The following is a 24,662-nucleotide window of genomic DNA, read 5'->3' as shown; positions in this document are numbered from 1 at the left end:
CTGAGTCAGCTGCATAACTGCGACGCGTCTGCATGTAGCTACTGGGCGTGTTTCAATAAAGCCATGCTGACAGCGCTAACAGTTAGTTTTAACTTTGCGCTTTCGGAGTATAGGCTATCCTACGTTTTTGGAAGGGAGGAAATAACTAGTGTAGCCAATCCCTAACAGTATTTGCTTTTTGCGAACGATAACGCTACTCTGTTCTGCGTCGGTCTGCATTCTTGCAGCCCTTGCCACGCAACTTCGGCAACTGTCTCTGACTGCGACGCATTTTCGTGGTGGGTTTTTAAAGAATAGCCTAACAGTTTTTGGTATTGCAGGCAAGATTGTGTAATAAGTAGTTGAGTAATTTTTACTGTGTTTGATCTTTTATTCTGAACCGTATTCCATTTTAGCATCGCCCAAGGTGAACGGACGTGAGTGAAGTGAATTTATTTCAAGGAGAAACCCGCTACGATGTCGAGCGGGGATGCAGGGCCATGCCGACGGAAGGGTTTGGAGGCTTCGGGCTCGGCCCAGCCAGGAGAAGCTGCGCAAGCTGTAGGCGAGACGGAGCCGTCAAAACCCCGCGGAACAGACGCGGTGGCTATTCTGTGGACTTTTGGGAAGTGTCTTGGTGCATTACTGCCCGTTTACCTAGCAGGGTACTACAGAGTTAGTACTAGTTTAGTTGTGTTCGGACTTATGGTCTACACAGGATGGAAACACACTCGGGATGCCAAAGAAGCTCGACTGCGGTCCGCCATGCAGTTACTGCACAACGAACAAGAGCTCACTTCTGCCAAAACACTCAGAAGTAAACTGGATTTACCAGCATGGGTAAGGGATCACGGCATTGTCTGGTACTCGTAGGACTTAATGGTAACCCACTTACTCGTGCGTTAGGTGGCCTATATAATGAAGTAATGTTAGGTAGTTCTGGAAAAAAGTCGATCGCGTCAACTGTAGATCCTACACCCGGTAATTACCATTGTTCATTTGCCTAGCAGGCGTCCATATCTGCAGCGTGAAATTTTAATTTTACATGGCTAATACAAAGCTTTTACATTTCAACACAGACCAGGAATGGTCCTACTGGTCCCAAATAGATATATCATTTGACGATTCACCACATGCTTTCAAAACCCGCAACGAATGCACGAATTTGGTATGTACCACCATTTCCAAAACGCCTAACCTCGAATAGTATGCGCCATAATAACCTATACATAAACCGTCATATTTAATAGTAATATATATATATATATATATATATATATATATATATATATATATATATATATATATATATATCTGTTATTGCCATGATTATCACTAGTCTGAATGACCTTTTTATTTAAGAACGTGGCTACTTAAATTGATTGTTATTTTAAGATATGGTATATTTTTGTTCATGTGTGATTCCATCCTCACTTTGGTGTGTCAGTATTCCAATTTCCCCTGACTAGCTGCACTGTTGCGGTGGGATCCGCTGCTGCATTCATTGCGCTTTGTTGATAAACTCTTGACATAGCTCAGAAACTGGCATAGTCCTGTGAACCGGTGTGATCTAGTTTCTTAGCTGTGTGTCAAGTTATAGAAGTTACAGCAGGGCCTTTCACATCACTGCTGTGTAAGAGCAAGCCACACTGAGCTTGGTCTGGCTCCAGCTAGTTTTCCACTGTTTTTCATTGTATAATAAAGCAAACCAGGAATGCCTGATCCCCCACACTATCTTTTACTGGCTCTGCGGCAAGGAGGAAAGAGGTGGGGTCTGTGATTAGGTTGGTCAGTGCCAAAGCTGGAGGGTTTGGTTAAAATTTTGTGGAGCTACCTATGTAACTGTTGAAAAATTGCACTTCCAGAATTCTCTGTTCTACTCAAACTTGAATTCATCCCATTGTAATATCTACAGCTATTTTTTGACACACTAACCTGAGCACTGAAACAGCTGCATATGGATACATTGTACTGCTCTACCAAGGGTTCACATAAAATTAAAATATAGTAAAATGCAGCTATTTTTAATACTAGCTAGGTGACTCTTTGTTAGCCAGACAAAAAGCTTGAGAATGCTATAAATCAGATAAGGTGTCTGTAATGGCCTGTGAAGCTCCTTTTGGTTATTTGTTTGAGACATCGTAGCATTGGTCCTACTATGGAAAAAACCATGAAGACCTTGTTAGACAGCTAGCTCTTCTAAGACTAAATCCATAAAAAAGCAACGTAAGCTGGGTTGGCCATGTTTCTTGATGTCATCATTGTCTCACTGTGAGACCAGAAATACTTCATGCTAACAGCAATAAGCTAGATTCAGAAAACTGGACCTTGGGTTGTGAAAATCGTATACCCTTTAACACTTAGTAATATGGAAAACCATTGTCTTTTAAAATAATACATTATCTTTACTGACTAAATAGTTACTGTTAGCTGAATAAATTAATAATGAAAACAATATTTAATCATCAGTAAAATTACTATTAACTACATCAGGTAATACTAACAGGACTAATAACACAACACATGCAATTATCTTTTCATCCAGTCTGATATTTTTGTTTACCTGACAGAATGAGCTTTGAACTGAGGTGAGGTGTATAAAAGGATGTAAAAGGATATTATGATATGTGTCTGAATAAAGCTCTCTGTTCCTGTTTACAAAGCTAATGCACCCACCACTAGGTGTTTCCGTGATCACAGTAGGAGCAGAGACTTTAGACCAAAAGGGTTTGGCTGCAAATGGGATTAACTTAAAATTGCCATTTGCCAAGTTGTGGTAAGCACACACCCTAGCAATGCCGGAAAGCACACTTCAGCTGAACATGCATGAGACAAAGCATTCCTGCTTAGTGCATTCCTGGCATGTATCAACAATGCAGCATGGTTTAAAAAGAATAACTTTAATGAAGTCTTTTTCATCTGACCTCACCCCCCAACCCCCTGCCTCTCCCCCTCCATTTCGGTCTCTCTCAGCTCCCATTCCTCAGTCAGTCCAGTCTTGGCTATATTAGGCAATTCCCAGTGCTGGCGCCCTCAGCACAGAGCAAGTGAGTCAGAGGAGAGGAGGGTATGCAACTGTTTCAGAGTGTGATAGAGATTACCAAAGGAAAGGCAGAAGTGGAGGGAGAGATCCAAATCCCAGAGCGGGATCTGGGAGCAGGGGGAGTGTCAGAGACGGAAGAGGTGGAGTTTTCAGTGTCTGTAGTGTACACTATGTGGAGCGGGTCAAGTTGGAGCAGCTCCTGCTTGTCTCTGTGTGCTCTTCAACTCCATGTTTTACTGCTGATGCTCTGCGGTCCTGTGCTCAGTGATACCTGCAGGTTTAATCACCAGATCATGCTGGCTCAAAGTCATGCCTTCCGTATTCAAGCAACCACACTGGTGCAGTTCCACTAATACGCTCCTGTGTGTCACAACTTATGCACTGCCAGAGATCAGTAAACCTACGGACAGTCATGTAGGGAGGGAAAGAGGAAGGGCTGATTTTTGTAGTTGTGGTTATTCAAAGAAGTTATCTGATTTTTTTACATTGCTATCCCCGTCAATAATTCAACAGATTTTCTGGACACGCTTCCAACTGCTACTGCATGTGTGTGATCACAGTAGAGACCATCTCCCAGAGCTTTTCTTGAGCAGTGCAGCAGAGGCAGAGTCACCATGGACCTGTGTCTGTCTCTCCCTTTCCATGTCTGGTGGCTCGTCACCTCAGACCTGTCTCTGTCTCTCCCTGTGGTGTGGTGTGGTGGCTTGGTCTGTGAAGAGGACAGGGGCACTACAGACGGCAGGCCTTTTTGTTCTCATAATGTGGAGCACAACTCAAAATGTGAAAATCTGGACTTAGCTCCTGTTACCACGTGTAACTTTGTAAATGTTTGATTGTGTGATTTTGCTTATGACTGCCCAGTTTGATGGCTGGATCAGACACTGGCTGAGTGTGTGTGTACGTGTGTGTGTCAGATTGCCTTGCTGTGCAAGCGTTTGGTTGTCTGACTGCTCTCCTTTCTCACAGGTGAATTTCCCAGATGTGGAGAAGGTGGAGTGGCTGAACAAGGTACTGTTTTCCTGCACTAACCCCAGCCTTGCAAGGCTGCCCTTATCTACCATTGCTCATTTTTTGGGTACAAATAGCAAAAAGCAAAAGGCAACAAACAAGTTGTCAACATGTGGAATGACAAAACCCTTTTCTCCCTTGGCACACCTGTGAAGCTTACAATGAATGTTGACTGAAGCAGGACACAAACACACACACACACATACATACACACACACACACACACTGCAGTGTGCTTACTGGTAATCAGTTCCATTGAAGATGGAGAGTGGAGGGGGCATGGATGCAGCACTAAGCAGGCCCCCATTGTCTGTCACCAGGGAGATTGGAACTACATCTAAGCATAGCATTTGGTGCCCTGCCAACCGTTTCCTGAGTTCTGGCTGCATGCTGCTGTCAGGTAGAGTCAGGGGTGGGGGAGGAGCAAGGAGTCCCATTCAAACGCAAGACCGTTGCCCCCTGCAGACTGACAAATTGAGCCTACGGTCCTCTGGGAGTGTTACTCTATATTTTCAGTGTTGCTGGTATAAGGCAATAATGTGGAAAGGAAGGAGGCATTCTGTCCTTGTGACAAAGGAGATATTGATGCACAGTCCTTTAAGATGATGAGCAGGGCTGTTCATCATCAGCACAAGTCACTGCTGCAGGCTTCCCGTCACATGATCCAGCAGTCTCTGACTCACTCAAAGCGGCTGTGGTTTTCTTCACTTCATGGTCTCCAGCACCAACTGTGATAACAAAAAGCTGGTGTCTGGTGTTCCGGTGTAAGAAACATACCCGTCTTATCCTAGCTGCAGTCATGGTTGTTAGATTAAGTGGTAGCAGTTCATGCAGGTCAGCTTGCCTGCATGTACCATTCTTTGATACACTGTGTCTTGCATGTGATCTGAGCCTGCCACTATATTACCTCAGAGATTCACTGTTTCAGATGCGCATGAAAAGGAGCTCAGTGTTTTCATTTCCTTCTTGTTATCCTTGTTTATGGGCTTAGGTTCTCCCTGTTGTGCAGAGTAAGGGAGGGCATAGCAGAGGGAGGGCAGGGTAGTCCAAGAGAGATTTGGCTCTGGTGAAGGAGCATGCTCCTTTTTGAGGCTGACTCAGAGGATGGACAATCAATCTTTCAGATGGGAGGCTGGTGCCTGGAGTCACATCAAATCAGAGTAGATCAATACGGCTTCTCTGCAGGGAATGTCCGTAGGTATGCTATATACAGAGTGCTTTAATCAGGCATCGGACAGTAAGGCAATCTGTGTTGAAATGATACAAGTTGGACAGTAAAAATGCAGACGATATTTGGGGCAAAGTACTGGCTAGAGTGTTGGTGCAGTAAGGTGTACAAAGTATTGTGCTATTACTACAGCCTAACAGAGACTGGCACTGAAATTATTTGTTGTACACAAAGACAGGACAGAGCCTGTGCACTCGAGGGAAGTAGCATGTGTTTGTTTCACAAGTTTCTACAGCAACATGAGAGATGTATCAGATTTTGAAAGAGATCAAAGAGTTGGTGCCCAAATTGGAGGTGCGTCAGTCACAGAAGAAGCAAAATTATATAATGTGTTAAGGGAAATGGTGTCTAAAATCATGGCAGCATATGCCAGACAAGGAAAAACTGAATCAGGAAAGAGGAGCAGTGGTCTCAAGCTCACCGACAGGGATAGAAAGACATTTTACAGTATAATTGCACAAAACAATAAAAACTGTACAAAGTGAGCTTCAAAAAGCTTATATTTATGGGAGGGCTGCGATTCAGAAACTTCTTCTAACTAAGGCCAATATGCAGCAATGCATAACCTGGTGTAGTGAGTACAAAGCCAGGACTTTTGAGCAGTGGAAAGTAATATGGTCTGATGAGTCATACAGAGTCATTACACTTTATCCTACGTCTGGATATGTTTTGGTTGTTCTGGATGTGTTTATGTTGGGAGAAAGACAAAGGAAGCCTTGAGTCCACATTGCCTGTTCCCAGTTGTTAAATGCAGTGGCGGATTGGTTATGGTACGGGCAGCCATCTTGTGGGAGTCATTGGGTACAGTTATTACTCTGCATGGTAGAATTATAGCCAAGGAATATGAAACACCTGAGTCTTTCAAATAACTGGAGTCGGTCTGTCTTAAGGCATGGTCCAGTATCCCACTAGAAACAGCTCAAACCAGCATTCCATTGAAACCTGAAGGAAAGATTTATGGAAAAGAGTGGCAAACCCCTCATTAGTTAATAAATACTCATGTGCTGCTTGGTGTTACCATTATTTTGTCTGCCCCCTGTATATGCATCTAGTTAAGTTCAGGGGTCGTGTGCCATATGACTGTGTGAAAGAACGTGAAGTGCAGTGGACTGATCATTAACATAAATCTCACCCTTCTGTGTAGTGGGACTGAGTGTACCCATTCCAGGGTAGAGGGATGTTCCAGTTTATGTTAATGTCATATGATATGGTCTCTGCTGAGAAAATATGAGACCACCAGATTAAATGAAGGATGTAATGAAGAGTCACTATTATCAATTTTGTAATTACATATGTGTCCAGGGTGGTTACACACACACACACCCAAGTAGGCTTCAGTAATACAGGGCTTTAGCAATAAAGAGTCACAGCTGTTGTTTTTATTTTAAAGAACAATGATCCCTGCCCAGCTGTGTATCTACACAAAAACACACAGTGCAGAGCAGTTGCTGCCTGTGCTGGACTCGGCACCTTTTTAATCCCCCATCCAGTTAAATTAGGCCTGGTGCTTTGGGAGTGTTTGTAGGAATAAAGTGGTCTAATTCAAATCTTACTGTGGACCTGCATGGGGAGTGAAATGGTAAGTTTAAAGGTAAAATTTCTGCCTTGTCTAATGTAATGCCAAACACTTTTCTGCTGATTGATGAATTGTCAGTCCATTTGAACACACAAGCCTGAGAGAGAAAGCATGGCAAGCCACAGAGATGGTGTGCTTTCACTGAGGATGACGAAGTGTGAACTGCATGTGTCAGGTCGTATTAAAGCCAGGGCTCGTCCTGCAGGTTCTGCAGCAAGCCTGGCCGTTTGTGGGGCAGTATTTTGAAAAGCTGCTCGTGGAGACGATTGCCCCCTCCATCCGTGCGTCCAGCACCCACCTGCAGACTCTCAGCTTCACTAAAGTGGATCTGGGGGCGAAGGTACTGATATATGCATCTGGCCGTGTCACATGTTACTCTGTGAGGGGTCTGTCTGTGTGAGACCATCGTGGATAACACAAAGTCATAGTCTGTGCTTTATACAAATGTTGTTAAATTAGACCAATTATATTTTTATTAAACTAGACCAATTATATTTTGATATTTGATGTTCATCTGTCTGTACTTGTATTTTACATTACATTGCATTACATTATTACACGACTTTGTTGAATACTCTGGAGGACCACGTCCAATCATTTCAATCCGCAGAAAGAAGTCTGGTAAACGTTTTCAACAAGTGATAGTATCTATTTATCTTGGTAATTTTTAGCATGCCATTAACGCCCTCATGTTGAGCTAGTATTTGTTGCCAGTGAACAAACTTGCTTGATGGGTAACGAGCTAGCTAATTAGCAATAGGCTGTCCAAATGAATATCTATTCCTAGCATAAATGAATATCTATTCCTAGCATAACTTGATTGTGAAATGGGACCGCAGGGAGACCGAAATGTCAATTCTTTTGTAGCCAGACGAATAGCTAGCTAGATAGCTAGCTAAGGTTTGATTTTAGGTAGTTAGCTTGGTGTAAGATCGTTTTCAATTGATACAGTACTAGAGATCATGACCTAGAATTTTATCAGTTAGATAGTTTGCTAGGTCTGTGCAGGTCGATAAGTAGTGAACCAAATGGATTTGTTGGTGTAGAAACGCAGTGTAATGGTTCATTTTTGCTAACCCAACCATGGTTTAGGTGAAGTGGTAGGCGTGACTGCATCAGTTCTACACAGTAATCAGTGGTTACCTAGCATCATTAACGGGGGCGTTGTAGGTCGACGTAGCTACAGCAGAACATATTTCTGTTGCATAGATATGTATGGAGGACAAAAAATGACATAAGCATAAATAAATAAATGCAGAAATAAATAAATACATAAATAAATGAAAAATAAATACATGTTGGTAATGAAAAAGGCTATTTCTGTATTTTTACATTTATTTATTTATGCATTTCTACATTTATTTATTTATTTCTGTATTTCTACATTTATTTATTTATTTATGCATTTCTACATTTATTTATTTATTTATTTCTACATTTATTTATTTATGCATTTCTACATTTATTCATTTATTTATGTATTTCTACATTTATTCATTTATTTATTTATGCATTACAAGAGGTCAGTAAGTTAAAATGCTAAGCTAGTGTGGAGTTTTTTTTAACATAACAATACATAACAAACATAACAATTGATAGGATGGAAGGTAGGCTACAGACACAGCATGAACAGATAACAGGAAGCTCATGTATGTAGAGTGATATGCATTCCTGAATTGGTACAATAATGCTAATAATAATAATCATGAATATTAGTAGTAAATTGTCAGTTTAATGCTGATCACTGTGAGATATATGACAAAGTTAGTCTGTATCATGTGTACATGTGTTATGTTTTGTTTGCACAGGCCATGAAGGTAGTTGGAGTGAAAGCTCATACAGAGAATGATAAGGGGCAGGTATTACTGGACCTGTACATCAGGTAGCTCTCTCCTGCTTTTCTGTGTCCTGAGTCTGTGTCCTGTCTTTGCTGTCTCATTTGAGCACTCCTTGACACAAAAATGCAGAATACTTAAAGGAACAAGAGCATGTGTGGATACAGCAGACCAGCACTCTCTGCATCCTCTCTCTCCTATGCAGCTATGTTGGGGATGTTGAGATTAACGTGGAGGTAACACGGTACTTCTGCAAAGCTGGAGTGAAGGGAATCCAGGTAAGGGAAACAAAAAGGAAAAAAAGAAACAAGTTACTTTCTGTAGGAGTTGACAGATACTTAAGATGCAGCCCCCTTTTGCTTGCCTCTCTCTTTCTCTCTCTCTTTCCCCAGCTGCATGGCATGCTGAGGGTGATCTTGGAGCCGCTGATTGCAGATGTTCCTATAGTGGGCGCTGTCACCATGTTCTTCATTCGACGACCTGTGAGTTCTGCTCAATGTCTCTTCCTCGTTACCTGCCTGTATCACCCGGTCTGTGGCCCTGTAACGTCCTCTGCCTCTCTGCTGTCCTCTGCCCTACTCAGAAGCTGGATATCAACTGGACAGGGCTGACCAACCTGTTGGACATCCCTGGACTGAAGTGAGTGTAGCAGGTCCTCTCTCTGATGGTTAGACAGTATGTCTTGAGTGTAGGTGTACAGTACTGGGTGGATCATGTCCCCTGTGGTTTGTGCCCCTTCATGACCTAACTTTGGGAGATTCTGAGTTGGAATAAATCTTCAAAATGAGTGTAGGTTGTGCAAATTATGCGTATGGATCAGCCCCCACAAACTGCAGTTTATCTCAGAAGAAATGTTTAAAGTAGTGCTTAGAAGTATAGTGTTACTCCATTTTCATTTCATATGTTGGATGATGTTGGGGGACTGTACGTTTGGCTTCTTGGAATTTTCTGGATTTATGCTGACTGCTCTCATGAAAACAGTGTATTCATACTGTGAAGGGATTAGTGTGTGTGTGTGTGTGTGAGTGTATGCTTACATGCTGTGTGTTTGTATTTTGGTATGTCCCAGCAGTACCAGTGAAGAGCAAATCTGTCATTCTTTCACAGTGTGATGTCAGATACAATGATAATGGACACGATCGCTTCCTTCCTGGTGTTGCCCAACCGCCTCACTGTTCCCCTTGTGCCCGACTTGCATGTTGCACAGCTGCGCTCCCCTCTCCCAAGGGTAAGACTTAATCCACACTAACCCAGAGACCCACAGTCACTGTCTCAGTAAAACTTAGAAGGTTTTAATAAAGTGAGACACACTGGCAGAGACAGACCTGAGTAACTGCATTTCCTCTTCTCTCTCTGTCATTAACTTTACCTCCTCCTCTCTCTGTGTCTCAGGGAGTAGTGCGTATTCATCTGCTGGAAGCTGAGGGTCTCGCTGCCAAGGATAACCTCATGAAGGGGGCCATCACTGGCCTGTCGGACCCGTATGCTGTAGTGCGGGTGGGAACTCAGACCTTCACCTCCCACCATGTTGACAATAGCCTCAACCCACAATGGAGAGAGATGTATGAGGTGAGAGGGGACAGTGGTTTGACAATCTCTCTGAACAGGTCATCTCAGGACACCTGCCAGGCTGTGTTATTTTTCAGGATCATACAGTGTGTAAGATTAGTTTAGAATTTAGTGTCAGTACTGCGGCATCGTAGCTGGTTTGTTTTTTTTTTTCCCCGGCCATGTGCCTTTGTTTTCAGTGCTCTCGTTTCCCTGCCCCGTCCCTCGTTTCTCCGCCTGTGGCTTGATTGCTCATCTGTTTCACCTGCCCGCTTGTTCACCTGTGTCGCGTTTGCTTGTTAGCTTGTGCATTTATACCCCGTCTGTTTTCTAGCTCTTTGCCAGTTCGTCTCAGTTTATCTGTTTCACAACCAGCATTTTTCTTGTCTTGTTTCTGCTCAAAGGGAATCAGTACCTAACACAAGTGAATACATTTGTGTAGCCCTTTCATACTGAAGTTATGAAGCTGAAGTATTCAACCCTCATCCCTTTTTTTCCACACAAATGATTTCCATAACCTGAGATGTGAATCACTTTGCAACAGTGCTGCCCAAAAAAAGAAATAAAATTAGGAACCATTAAACAGAGTTGGAAAACCCTAGCTTCAGAAAGTAAAAGTCCTAGCATGTAGCCTATTTGTTCTAGCCATTCACTAAACAAGGTGATATCACTAATTAGCTCCTCTACCTGGCTGAAGAGTTGTGCTAATTCAATTCAGCTGGTGTAGTGCATGGGTGGAACAAATACGTGGCAGGACTTTAACTTTCTGAAGCCGAGGTTTTCCCCTCCTGCCATTAAAGATTTAAAAAAAAATCCGAACTGAAATAATTAATAAGTATTCATCTACTTTTAGTACTTGGTTGAACCACCTTTTGCAGCTGTTATAGCCATCAGTCTTTTTGGATAAGTCTCTTTTAATTTTCAACACTGCGATGGAGCAATATTAGCCCATTCATCCTTGAAGAATTGCTCAGACTGTATCAGGTCAGTTGGGGAGCGGCAGTGGACAGCAATTTTAAGGTTTTTCCACAGTTGTTCGATGGGGTTAAGGTCAGGACATCAAATTTCTTCATTTTAAACCAATCCAGTGTTGCTCTGGCAGTGTGCTTTGGGTAGTTGTCCTGCTGAAGCACAAACTTCCTCCTGGGTTTACTCTTTCTGGCAGAGGGCAGTGGGTTTTTAAATCCAGAATCTCCATGTATTGTGCAGCATTCATCTTCCCATCAGTCTTGACCAGATTACTAGTCCCTGCTGCTGAAAAGCACCCCCATAAAATGATGCTACCACCAGCATATTTCACTGTGGGGATGGTGTTTCCTGGCTGATATGCAGTGTTAGCTTTACGCCACACATACCACTTAGTGTTTGAGCCAAAAAGTTCCACTTTAGTCTCATCAGACCAGAAGACCTTCTGCCATATCTTCAAAGTCTTTATGACAAGCATGTGCTTTTTCCAGCAAGGGCTTCTTCCTTGCCACTCTTCCATGAAGGCCCTGTTTGTGCAATAGCTTGGAGATTGTGTGACCCGTAGACATCAAGACGTCAGTTGCAGCCACTGACTTCTGTAACTTGGTTAGAGTGACAGTTGGCATCACAGTTGCCTCTCTGACAAGTTCTTGTTCGCCGACTACGTTTAGAGGGCGGCCTGCCTTAGGCAGTGTGGCCGTAGTTCCGTATTTCTTCCACTGGGCTGCACTGAGCTCCAAGGTATGTTCAGTGCCTTTGAAATGGTCTTTTATCCTTCCCCAGATTTATGCTTCTCCACAATTACATTCCTCACTTGTTTTGAACACTCTTCATGTTGGTTTGTTCAATGGAAAATCTAACCATACTGTTTGACTTTATTCAGGGGGAAGGTATTTATGCTCATAAAGTAATTCAAAACAACAACATCTTGCACCTGAGCAAGGTTAGCCTCATAATTATGAAGAGTATGAATACTTTTTAAATCTCAAAGAGCTACATTTTTTGAAAGGCGTTTCTTTTGATTTGTCATGATGTACAATACTGTGTAGACCAGCTGGAATAAAATCTTACATTGATATATTTTGGAAAATGAGACAATAAATTGTGAAAACAGTATTGGGTGGCTGAGTACTTCTTCAAGGCACTGTATATTCATAATAATTTGTGTTATTTAGCTAGTGTAGCCATAATATATATTATTTAAATAAAATATACTACTTAAATAGAATAGTATGTTATATATGCTATATATTATATATTTAATATATATCATTTAAGTTGTATATAATACTAATTTAAACACAGTCTTTAGAAATCATGGGAAGTTATTCAAAGCAGTTCAAGTACACTTGCTTTTTAAAAGTAATTGAGTATTGTTTTGATGACATAATGGACTGTCAGTCAGTGAAGAAGATTTGTCTTTTCTGTTAGCAATATGAACAGCAGGAGCTAAAGGTAGTGGCTCTGACTAAAATGTAAGCATTAATACATATTTGTTGGACTGTATATTTTCTTTTTTGGTATTTGCCCTTTTGGAATCAGTTGTTCTTTAGGTGCAATTCTCCAATGACATCCGTGGCACTTGTTCAGCAGTGATACAAATACAATAGTCTGGTGTGCTTGAATACCAGCCATTTTCACACTGTAAGTCTGGTATGGCACCAGAAGAGCAAATGGCAAACAGAAGATAGGCACATTTCTCTGATGCCATCTGAGTGACTCACAGTGGCATCACAGGGCAAAGCATCTCAGCTGACTGAGCCAATCAGGAGCCCCAGTAAATGTGTATTTTGGGTTTAAGGTGCATTTGATGTTGTTTTTTTAGCAGTTAAAAATATTTTCCCAGTTACCCCTTTTCTGAAGTCGTGGAAGGTATGTATATGCCATGTTATTTATGTCTCTTTAAGGGAAATTATTTCTGGAAATCTGTATAAGTAACTCTGCAAGGATGGGTTGATGCACCGCTCTGTGTCCTGGGATAAGAGTGAAGCTGGAAACACTGCTGCCAGGTGCAGATATTCAGAGTGGGAATTGCTAATGGTGAATGGCAAATGACGTGGGTCTCATGTCATTAATTTGATATGGAAGATATATGGGATACATTTCATATCTCAAACAGAGTAGGGGTTAGGGATGTAATTGCAAGATCCAGAATCCATGTTGTTTGTCAGCACACAAACCATTTCTGTGTTTCAGTCTTAGAATTCATTCCACTTTGTCTTTGCTTTTGTGTCTGTTCCTGTGTGTCTGTCCTTATGTGTCTGTGCCTGCACATCAGGTGATAGTCCATGAAGTGCCTGGACAGGAACTGGAGGTGGAGGTGTTTGACAAAGACCCTGACCAGGATGACTTCCTGGGGAGGTACCACAGCTGTCTCTGTGACCCTCTCCATGTGTCATTACTCCCGTCCTGCCACTGTCCTATCAGTGAGTCAGAAGGGGAAGCCCCACCTGCTAATTTAACCCTTTCACTCTCTTCCAGGACCAAGCTGGATCTGGGTATAGTGAAGCAAGCCAGAGCTGTGGATGAGGTGAGCTGGAGCCACCCCACCTGAGGGACCACCTGGAAAAATGGAAGAAGCTGTTGCTGAGTTTGAAGATTGTGGGATGTATGCATATTTCTGTGTTGAGCGGCATGAAGTGTGTGTGTATGATAACTCCCTCTCTCATACTCCCAGTGGTTCACTCTGAAGGATGCTCGTTCAGGGCGTGTCCACCTGAGACTGGAGTGGCACTCTCTGCTGCCCTCTGCTGACCAACTGGCCCAGGTCAGTTGCTATCAACTCTCGTGCTGTTCATATGTTACAGGTGGTCTATGATTTGCGTCACAGTGTATTGCGGGATACCCTGTTGTAAAGTGTGATGTAGTGGTAAGGAGCAGGGATCGTAACCAAAAGGTTTCTGGTTTGATTTCCCTCTGGGTAAATTACTAGTCCCTTCCACAGTGCCTCAGTAAATCTCCATCTGTATAGATGGATAAAATCTGGATTAGAGCGTCTGCTAAATGACAATAATGTAATAGTGTAATTTAAATATAATAATTGAGAACTGAATCCTTTTTCCCCCCAGATGAAGTGTTATAAGAATGCCTCAAAGACACAATGTCTTAAAAATGTAAATAAATATACAATAATATATAACATATGTAGGGTTGGGTACCGAAACCCGGTGCCAATATGGCACTGGTTCCTATACGGCCGGTATCTACCGGATCGAATCGCAACGCAGATTTCGGACCCACATTTCAGTGCCACTTGACCCTTTCACACGTACGGTCACACCTGTGTGATTAGCTGTTTAGCACGTATGCTAAAACTGGTGCGATTAGAACACTAGATTGGAGAAATTCTAGCTAATTTTCGCTTTGAGGAAACAGCAATTTAACTCTTAAAAATTTAGCAAATGCTAACTGCAAACTGTGAGAAGCTTAATAACGCTACTGAAAACACAACAAACCTTGTAACGTAACACATGCGCTATATAGCATAAAAAATAAGTTACGTGCGAAAGGCTGGTTAAGGCGCTAGGTTTCTTCCCGCTATTTTTAGCGCAATAACAGCTATCCCCAGTATGTGCTGTTAGGTTTTTTTTCCGTATTTTTTTCCCTTTAGTCATACCTGATGCGGGAGAACACCTCCAGTTTTCCGAGCCCATGTGAAATGCTTCCAGGGGAAAAAATGCCACTTGTATCTATTCGATGTTGATATTACAGCAACAGCACTATTCTGCTTCCATGTGGTAGATAGAAACACATGGCTACAAAAGATAAAGAGTGAAAACATATGCTAACAATGCGAACATTTTTGTTTTGTATTTATTTGTATTTATATATTTAAGTATACTGTAAACTGTTAACAGTCAATATATTGTTCAATTTCAAGTTCAGATTTGCCTTAGCAATAAAAAAGCCGTTCTTTAATGTCAATGATGTGATTTTGTGCTTTTTTTTTAAAGTATCGGTTCAGGCACTGTTTAGGCACCGGTACAGTTTTAAAGTATCGCTTTAGCACCGGTATCGGAAAAAACCTAAACAATACCCAACCCTAAACATATGTGCGTCATTCCTTGGCATTGGATAATATGAAAAAAAATGCTTGATTAATGTGGACTTAAGGAAAATATTCATAAGATATTAGTGCTGCATTAAAGTTTGTTCGTTTAGATACACTCACATGAAAAATGGCATGAATATTCAGTATTGTGACACAATGCGTGACAGCTCAGGATTGAAAGGACAGGGTGAGCAGTAACACGCAAATTACACTGTTTAGAATTGAATTTATTTACTAGTGAGACAGCATGCCACAGGATAGATGAATTGAATCTTCTCTCAAACTAGAGAGAACAGGTGAGAGGAAAAAAATCTCTGTTGCCTTTCAGCTTTTTAATTTTTTTTTCTCTCATTTTCACACATCAGCCTTTCTCTCATCATAAATTAATTTTTTTTTGCCTTAAAATAATTGCTGTCAGCATTTTTAATAATGTTGTAAAAGCTAATTGTCTTAAACTGAATTGTTGTGAAGTGGGGACTGCCTGTTTTACTTTGATATTTATGCTTTGATGCTTTTCAAATAAAAATGAACATGCATTTCATAATTTTAGCACTGTTATTGTAACCTAATGCTTTGCACTGAAGCAGAGTGGCATCAATAAGTTTAAGACCTCCCGCTCCATCTTTCAGGTTCTTCAGAGAAATAAAACCGTTACCGTGTCCAGTAAGACCACAGATCCTCCCTCTGCAGCCATCTTGGCTGTGTACTTGGACCGGGCTGAAGCGCTTCCTGTGAGTCACTCCCCTGCTTCTTGTTTCCTTAAACTGGGGCTGTTTCCTTTCTCTGGAGCTTTAGAGCTGCCATGTTCTCTAAAAACACCGTAGAGTGGTAGAGTTCTGTTTTTCACTTCCTCACCAATGTTAGCTTTCTACCCTGGCAATTGCCAGAGAGTTGTTAGATACCCATGATTCTTGTGTGTTTTTTCTGTGTGGTGAAATGCAATATTGCATAAGTACTAGAAAGCAGTACGGTGATTGTGATTTGAGTAGCTGTGTGACAGGTATGTCGTTTCAGATGAAGAAGGGCAATAAGGACCCCAGTCCCATGGTGCAGCTTTCTGTGCAGGATGTCACGAAAGAGAGCAGAGTGAGGCCCTCACATACACACACTCCATTACCCATGAACCAACCTAGCGCTATGGCTAATTGCTCACCATATTCTGCTTATGCTTAAGCATTTGAGCCCCCTCCCACCTTAATTCCACACTTAAAAGGGAGCACATGTTAATGCATGGAAGAAAATGTAATGTATACACACAGTTATATTAACTCAGACTGGGTCTCTTAACCACAGTGCCACATAATTACTCACTTCTCTTCCTGTACCCTTTTTCAGACTTGTTATGGGACCAATAACCCTGTGTGGGAGGACGCTTTCACCTTCTTTATACAAGACCCCCATAATCAGGATATCGACATCCAGGTAGCATCCCTGCACTGGCAAACTGCTGCCCTCATTCCCCATCAGTATTATTGACTGTTTCTGGATTGATTTTAAATTACTCCAGTCTAGGCCCATCTTCTCTCCATTGATCATGTTATGCCACTCTCCCTCTTCTCTTCCATCCCTGTCTAATGCACTCTTCTCTCTCCTCCTCTGTTCTTCTCCCATCTCTCTGGCCACCAGGTGAAAGACACGGACCGGGTCCTGTCCCTGGGCAGTCTGTCCATCCCCCTGTCCCGTCTGCTCACGTGCCCCAGCCTCACCATGGACCAGTGGTTCCAGCTGGAGAGCTCTGGACCAGCCAGCCGCATCTACATCAACGCGGTGCTGAGGGTGAGTGAGTGATCATATTGTCCTCTGTGTGGATGATAGAGCTGGGCAATATAGCCGTCGCGATATATCGAATAGCTATTTTTAGCGCAATAACAGCTATCCCCGGTATGTGGCATTAGGTTTTTTTCCCATTAGTCATACCTGATGCACGAGCACACCTCCAAAGTTCAGTGAAATGCTTCCGGGGCAGAAAAATATCACTTGTATCTACATGTTGGTTAACTTAACTATTAGTTTTGAAAAACACATAGCATATGTTTTCACTATGTTGTCAAAATAATATGTTAATTTTGATTAATTAATTATAGAAAAAATAACGTGTCAAAAAAATTTACACAGATTAATCACACTCTATATGATGCCCCTTGACCCCATAGGTCACTGTGCATTTACGCATTTATCATACCCTACTGCAGGCTAGCTAGGTTCTTTTATATCCTTCACGGAAATGTATCCACATTTGCACTGTCGGTAAATGCGAATTAAGTTCGCATTGGTGTAATCAACGATTGCATTGGAACATTTACATTTACATTTATTTACATTTATTTATTTAGCAGACGCTTTTATCCAAAGCGACTTACAAAAGTGCATACAGCAAGTATAGCGACAGTACGGGGACAGGATGTGTACAGTTCCACAATGAGACAGTTCTCAGCTGAGAGCAGCGTCTGTTTGAGGACACAGTACTATTAGATTTGTACAATTACAGCCTATAGGGCAACTAATACGATATACTTTCGAACGGCGGACTTCGACAACTTCAAACGGCGCAATGAGCGTCAGGGTAAAGGCGGCAACAAGAGACAAATTTAAAAGCACAATTTAAAAAGCACAGCAATTTACGACAGCACTGATGGGCGTGGGGGGGCAGCAATTGTGTGCTGGGTCAGTCCAGGTAGAGTCTGAAGAGGTGCGTCTTCAGGCCCCGTCTGAAGGACTGGGGTGAAGAAGCTGTCCGTAACGAGACCGGGAGTTCGTTCCACCACTGGGGAGCGATGTAGGTGAAACGCCGATGTCTGGCAGAACGAGCACCTCCTGCCTTGACCATGCAAGGAGCGAGGCGTCCAGTTGCTGCTGAGCGCAGGGGTCGGGCTGGTGTGTAGGGCTGGATGAGTTCTTGGAGGTAGGCAGGGGCTGTCCTGTTGACTGCAGAGAAGGCGAGGGTCAGGGTCTTGAATCTGATCCTGGCAGCAACAGGAAGCCAGTGGAGGGATTTCAGCAGGGGAGTAACATGGGAGAATTTGGGGAGGTTGAAGATCAGTCGGGCAGCTGCATTCTGGATGAGCTGGAGAGGCTGGGTGGTGCATGCTGGGAGGCCTGCAAGGAGAGCGTTGCAGTAGTCCAGTCGAGGGAGAACTGTGGCCTGGATAAGGAGCTGCGTCGCGTATGTTGTCAGGAACGGACGAATCCTCCTGATGTTGTCAGTCCAGGTTACTGTCGAGGCTGATGCCCAAGCTCTTTGCTGACTGAGAGGATGATATTGTGGTGCCATCGACGGTGATGGACAGGTCATGCAGGGGGGAAGGGCCGGCTGGGATGAAGAGGAGTTCCGTTTTACTGAGGTTCAGCTTCAGGTGGTGGGATGTCATCCATTTGGAGATGTCAGCCAGGCATGCAGAGATTCTTTCGTTGACCTGGGGGGTAGAGGGAGGGAAAGAGAAAAAGAGTTGGATGTCGTCAGCATAGCAGTGATAGGAGAAGCCATGCGATTTGATAACTGAGCCAAGAGAGTTAATATAAATTGAGAAGAGTACTGAACCCTGTGGAACTCCTGTAGTGAGGGGGGTGGGTGCAGAGGTGGAGCCTTTCCAGTAGATCTGGGAGGATCTACCAGTCAGGTAGGACGTGAACCAGGAGAGGGCAGTTCCAGAGATGCCCATCTCAGACAGCTTTGATAATAGTGTCTGGTGGTTGACTGTGTTGAAAGCAGCAGAGAGGTCGAGGAGGATGAGGACAGATGACAAGCCGGAGGCTCTAGCAGTGTGGAGAGCCTCTGTCACGGCCAGGAGTGCAGTTTCTGTTGAGTGTCCAGCTCTGAATCCTGACTGATGGGGGTCCAAGAGGTTGTTCCTGAGAAGAAAAGGGGAGAGTTGGTTAAGTACTGCACGTTCCAAGGTTTTAGATAGAAATGAGAGAAGAGATACCGGTCGGTAGTTTGTAACATCGGATGGGTCGGTGGATGGTTTAGGGCACATCTATAAAGCAGAGTCATACATGTATAGCTAAAAGTGCTACTGTTATACTGAATATCAGCACTCATGGAATGCCTCTTGTGCAGTCAAATTACTTGGTCGGAACTAACTGTTGTATAAAGCACAACTTGAACATAAAATGCTTCTCAATATTGAAATATGCGATTAATTTAGATTAATTAATCACAAAGCATGTAATTAATTAGATTAATTTTTTCATCGCTTGAGAACCCTAGATTTCACTCTTTATCTTTGTAGCCATGTGTTTCTGTCTACCACATGGAAGCAGCATAGTGCTGTTGCTGTGATAACAACATTGAATAGATACGAGTAGCATTTTTTCCCCGGAAGCATTTCACATGGGCTCGGAAAACAGGAGGTGTGCTCCTGCATCAGGTATGACTAATGGGAAAAAAATACGGAAAAAAACCTAACTCCACATACTGGGGATAGCTGTTATTGCACTAACAATAGCAATTCGATATATTGCGATGGCTATATCGCCCAGCCCTAGTGGATGATCATCCTGTTCTTTCTGTGGGTGATTATTCTGTCTTCTCTGTGGGTGATCATACTGTCCTTTCTGAGGGTGATTATTTCTGTCCTCTCTGTGGGTGATTATTTCTGTCCTCTCTGTGGGTGATCATAGTGTCCTCTCTGTGGGTGATCATAGTGTAATCTCTGTGGATGATCATACTCTCTGTGGATGATCATACTCTCCTCTCTGTGGATGATCATCCTGTCCTCTCTGTGGGTGATCATAGTGTAATCTCAGTGGATGATCATAATGTCTTTTCTGTGGTAGATCATACTGTCCTCTCTGTGGGTGATCATACTGTACTTTCTATGGGTGATCATACTGTCCTCTCTGCGAAACACATGATCATACTGTAAAATCTGCATGTCTGAAAAAGGCTCCACCGACAGAAAAACAGCTGCAGACTCTCCCTAGAACTTGAGTAATAGCCCTTAATAGCCTTGAAGACAGAGAGGTAATGCTAGAGGGCAGTGAGACTCCTGTCCAGGGCATATGCAGTTGGTACCATAACAGAGGCTGAGGTGTTGAAAATGTGGGTGAGGAGGGGCCACTCTGCGTGTCTCTGGCCAGGAAGGAACAGGAGGGGACAGACCGACCTGCCCAGCGTTTTTGTTGGCTCAGCAGTCCAGATCAGAGATCAGAGCCTGTACCCTGGTTCCCAGCTCCTGAGAAAATGGCCTGTTACTATGAAAGGAAATATATATCAGGCCACGCGTTTCTGCAAGTGCAAAATGAGGCCTTCCTCAGTACAGTCTCAGACCAGGGTGGGGCTGCTTCCTCTGTTGGGAGCCTGAAACCACCACTTCCAAAAAAAGACTAGGATATTACAAGTTGAGAGTTCACCAGGTGTTACATGTGTGTGGAACATGTTTCTACAACAATTGTAATGTCAGGTGCTATTTTCATGGGAATGGGAAGATGAGGATTGCTCCTAGTTGAATTGACTTGATGGCTCAATTTTTCTTTTGTTGCTAATGTCTCTCTTCTCCATTCTATTAGGTGAAGATTTCTAAAAGTCAATGTGCGGTCCATTGTTTGCTTTTTCAATATTGAACAAACTGCACAAAGCCATTTCACCAAAAACAAGTGCTGAGCAAGAAAATTTAAATGCCTGTGTCCACTAGGGTTGGCATCTTGCTCCCTCTAGTGGTAAAATGTTATTGCTGTCCTTGCTGTGGGAGGTTCTCTCTCAGGCTTATGCCGCTGGCTCTCAGGTCCTTTGGATAGACAAGGAGACTCTTTCCAGCAGCCGTGACTCTGGAGAGGTCAGTGCAGCTCTGAGCTCATACACGCTGCCTCAGCACGCCTCCCCGAATGCCAGCTTTGCCACTGAGGTGAGACATTGTCTGTTTGTCTGTTTGTCTGTATACATAAGTCTCTCAGTTTGAAGTTAGTAGCATCTTGCCAATGGTTGACTGAATTTACATGGCACTAAGACAACTTTACTTAGAGGGTCTACGAGCTCTACACAAATATCACTGAGAAGGCTGCATGATGTGGTAGAGTGAATGTCTGTGAACAGATAACATGGATAGGGCACATTTTTGTACTGCACTATTCATAGGGGTCTCATGGAACACTTTATACACTTGAATCTAACATTTCCAGCAGAGGTGGGATCAATTCCATTTCAATTGAATAAATTCAGTTTATTAACTGAACAGTCTTCATAGTACTTGATTAGAAATTTTCAATTCATGAGTTGAATTTCAGTTATTTCCTGGAATCGCCTGGATTGAAACGGAATTGACCTCAGCTCTGATTTCTAGAATGTCGAGTCTGTAAATGCCAGAATGCTGTGGTGCAGGTGAAAGTGTCTTGCACACGCTTGTATTCAGGCTGCAGTAATGGTGTGCATCCTGTAGGGGGTGCTGCGGATTCACCTTGCTGAGGCACAGAATCTGATTGCCAAGGACAACCTCATGGGGGGCATGGTGAAGGGTAAGAGTGACCCCTACGTCAACATACGCGTGGGAGGCGTGACTTTCTGCAGTCGTGTGATCAAGGAGAACCTCAACCCCACCTGGAATGAGCTGTATGAGGTACAGAATAATTCAGTAGGAATCATGTAGTTATAATGAAGTTAGAAATAAGAACCAATCCCCCTCCCAATAGAGTCTGTCTGCAGGCTCCACTGATGGGACATGTCCTACCAGTGGAGGCGGCAGTAAGTGGAGGTGGAAGTGACGTAACGTGACTTGTTTTTTTCTGTGTTTTTCATTGGTCAGTCGTGTTCTGAGGCTTGAGACTCTCGGTTTGCCTCGTAATACCCAATATTTTCAATGTTTTTAATTGGAGATGAAGAGTAATTGTGCTTAGTTTCTATTGATAGCCTGACTAGCCATGTCATGTCTCATGTAGTTGCTGGCTAGACATGAAGGATAGTCTCCAATGTTTTTATCGGTTAATTTGGGGAAAAAGAGCATAGTTGCTAGCCTAGCAATGGCTATTGGTAGCCTAGCAATGTTGCTTGCCTTATGCATTTGTAAGGTTGTGTTGTTGCTTTATTGTTATTATTGTCATCGCTATTGTGCTTACAACTCCTTTCATTTTAAAACATCTTCAGATAACAAACCGACTAACTGCATGCTTTTGTTGAAGTGACACTTTGTATATGGTGTCCCCCCCCCAGCCCCCCCAACATTTTTAATGCTATTGAAATGTCGATCTGTACTGGAATTGTAGTTTCATAAACCAGCGTTTTCAAAAACCACAAGGAGAAATCGGCTTTATTAAATTGCAGCGGCACTGTCTGGGAAATGCAACTTTGCAATGTCATTGTTGTTGCTGTGTTTTCCCAAATGTTTCGCTAACAAACTAATTATCTGCATGCTTGTGTTTAAGTGACAGATTACTGACATGTTTGTGAGGATTTTGCCAGTGACATTCTGGTGTTCTCTCAGGTGGTTCTGACCCAACTACCAGGGCAGGAGGTCCAGCTGGAGGTGTTTGATAAAGACATGGATAAAGATGACTTCATGGGGAGGTGAATGTAGAGTTATTGGCGTCCATACATTTGTGAACACAGTATATTTCATGGACATTTTTTTAAAGGAGTGTAGTATAGCCCATTGATACTATGCATTTACATATACATTTACATTTATTCATTTGGCAGATGCTTTTATCCAAGGCGACTTACAAGTGCAGTAGAGTACAACACAAGCAAAAACCATTAGGAGTCAACAATATTAGAAGCACTGCATGACCATGTTTCAGTGGTTGGCCAGGCAAGGTACAAACTAGCTATTCATATTCCAGATTGAAGATCAGTCTGAGAGACATCATCATGTCCCAATTCATTGACCAGGTGAGGTTTGTGTGTTTGTAATTGGTGATTAAATGTTGACAGCATTCTGCATTGTTTACTCTGAACAGCTGACAAAGATAGAATACGTGTGTAAACCTTGTGTATTTGCTGGCATATGACCTCTAAATGGCAATGCACAATGCAGAACTGATGTACTGAGTAACATACACAGGGCAGTATGTGTTCTGATAGAGTGTTTTAGATTTTATGAGAGATTAAACCGGTTCAGGTATATTAAACCATGTGAACATGATTTATGATTCAGATAAAAAGGAAAATGCCACCCAATAAACATCAGTGTTGAAGATGTATGCACATGATTTTTTCACAAAGGTGGCAGTGCTTAGTAGGGAGTCTTTGACACAGTAAGGGTGTGGTTGTTCAAGTATTTGCCAGTTTTATCTGTCGAACATTGAAATACAATGCAATTATTACACAGTATTTCTTACTGTGTGTATGTGTGTATATATGTGTGTGTATATATATGTGTGTGTTTATGTGTGTGTGTGGATGTGTGTGTGTGTGTGTATATGTATGTGTGTGTGTGTGTATTTGTGTGTTGCAGTGGTTCACTCTGAAAGATGTGAAGTCGGGCCGTGTTCACCTGGTGCTGGAGTGGTTGCCCACAGTGGTAGACCTTGTGCGACTGGAGCAGGTCAGTCCATCCTCTCCCTGTTCAGTTACAGCGTCCATCTTTCTCTTACTGTATCAGCAGGATGAATGTCTTTTGCTGGTTGAGGTTGTGGATTGACAGCAGGCTGTTTGTGTGAATGTGCTTGGTCCAATCCTCAGGTGTTGCAGTTCCAGACCCAGCAGTCGTATCAGAACAAGGCTGTTCCCTCTGCTGCTATCCTGTTTGTGTACCTGGAGCGTGCTCATGCCCTGCCTGTGAGCTGACATTCCCACAGTTCCTTTCTGTCCTCATAGTTGCACTGATGTGTGTAGTTGTGCGCTTGCTTTGATACTGTGTGTGGATTTACTTTGGTATGTGTGTGTGTTCAGCTGAAGAAGAGCGGGAAGGAGCCGAAGGTGGGGGCGGAGCTTGCACTCGGAGGAACCTCCTACAGGACAAAGGTATGATCTTCCATAGAGCAGTTCTAAGCAATCGCTGTCAAGTGACAGCATTCATACATTTCTTAATAAAGCCATGTAAATAAAAAGTTATAGAATTTATATGCAATTAGTGACACTTTCCAAGAGTACTCATATTATCACTAATCTCATTAATAAGTCAAATTTTATCTTTAGATTGATAACTTCCGTGGCTGTTCAAGTTATGAGTGGTATTTTTATGGTATAAGATGATAATGACTATATTAATGCAGTGGCTAACTGATGTACCTCCTCTAATCTCCTCTCTCTCTCTCTTTGAAGGTGTGTGACCGTTCCACTTCCCCTCAGTGGGACGAGTCCTTTTATTTCCTGGTTCATGACCCCAGAAAAGACACACTCATCGTGAAGGTGAGAGAGGGAGCAGAGTCTCCATCTGTGTGTTTGTGCTGTTTGTGTTGTGTATTTTTGCATTTTTTCTTGAAAAATTTGAAGTGGCCATTTGAAGCATTGACTTGTCATGTTTACATTTAATGCACTGAATTTTGATACTGATTTT

At 42.7% G+C, this 24,662-nt stretch overlaps 1 protein-coding gene across 5 annotated transcripts in view; it reads left to right on the top strand.

Moving 5' to 3' along the window:
- esyt1b (extended synaptotagmin-like protein 1b) overlaps positions 1-24,662 on the top strand; it is a 47,282-nt gene continuing 22,620 nt past the window's right edge. For 3 of the 5 annotated variants that reach the window (XM_036530889.1, XM_036530890.1, XM_036530885.1), the window contains exons 1-24: positions 1-278; positions 396-819; positions 3,989-4,030; positions 7,040-7,174; positions 8,643-8,716; positions 8,875-8,947; positions 9,062-9,151; positions 9,253-9,308; positions 9,777-9,897; positions 10,062-10,238; positions 13,462-13,713; positions 13,861-13,950; positions 15,864-15,965; positions 16,249-16,320; positions 16,570-16,656; positions 16,861-17,010; positions 20,958-21,077; positions 21,609-21,785; positions 22,647-22,729; positions 23,005-23,053; positions 23,619-23,708; positions 23,846-23,941; positions 24,056-24,127; positions 24,428-24,514. In XM_036530889.1, the coding sequence (XP_036386782.1) occupies positions 457-819; positions 3,989-4,030; positions 7,040-7,174; positions 8,643-8,716; positions 8,875-8,947; positions 9,062-9,151; positions 9,253-9,308; positions 9,777-9,897; positions 10,062-10,238; positions 13,462-13,713; positions 13,861-13,950; positions 15,864-15,965; positions 16,249-16,320; positions 16,570-16,656; positions 16,861-17,010; positions 20,958-21,077; positions 21,609-21,785; positions 22,647-22,729; positions 23,005-23,053; positions 23,619-23,708; positions 23,846-23,941; positions 24,056-24,127; positions 24,428-24,514 (2,658 nt within the window). In that variant the 5' untranslated portion in view covers positions 1-278; positions 396-456. Of the gene's footprint in view, positions 820-3,988; positions 4,031-7,039; positions 7,175-8,642; positions 8,717-8,874; positions 8,948-9,061; positions 9,152-9,252; positions 9,309-9,776; positions 9,898-10,061; positions 10,239-13,461; positions 13,714-13,860; positions 13,951-15,863; positions 15,966-16,248; positions 16,321-16,569; positions 16,657-16,860; positions 17,011-20,957; positions 21,078-21,608; positions 21,786-22,646; positions 22,730-23,004; positions 23,054-23,618; positions 23,709-23,845; positions 23,942-24,055; positions 24,128-24,427; positions 24,515-24,662 lie in introns of all 5 variants that reach the window. The other 2 variants (XM_036530888.1, XM_036530886.1) reach the window with 2 other exon arrangements.

Source organism: Megalops cyprinoides, chromosome 6 (genome assembly GCF_013368585.1).
Source record: "Megalops cyprinoides isolate fMegCyp1 chromosome 6, fMegCyp1.pri, whole genome shotgun sequence".
NCBI lineage: Eukaryota > Metazoa > Chordata > Actinopteri > Elopiformes > Megalopidae > Megalops > Megalops cyprinoides.
Note: the sequence above shows the minus strand (reverse complement) of the source record. Positions and strands in the feature narration are given on the sequence as shown.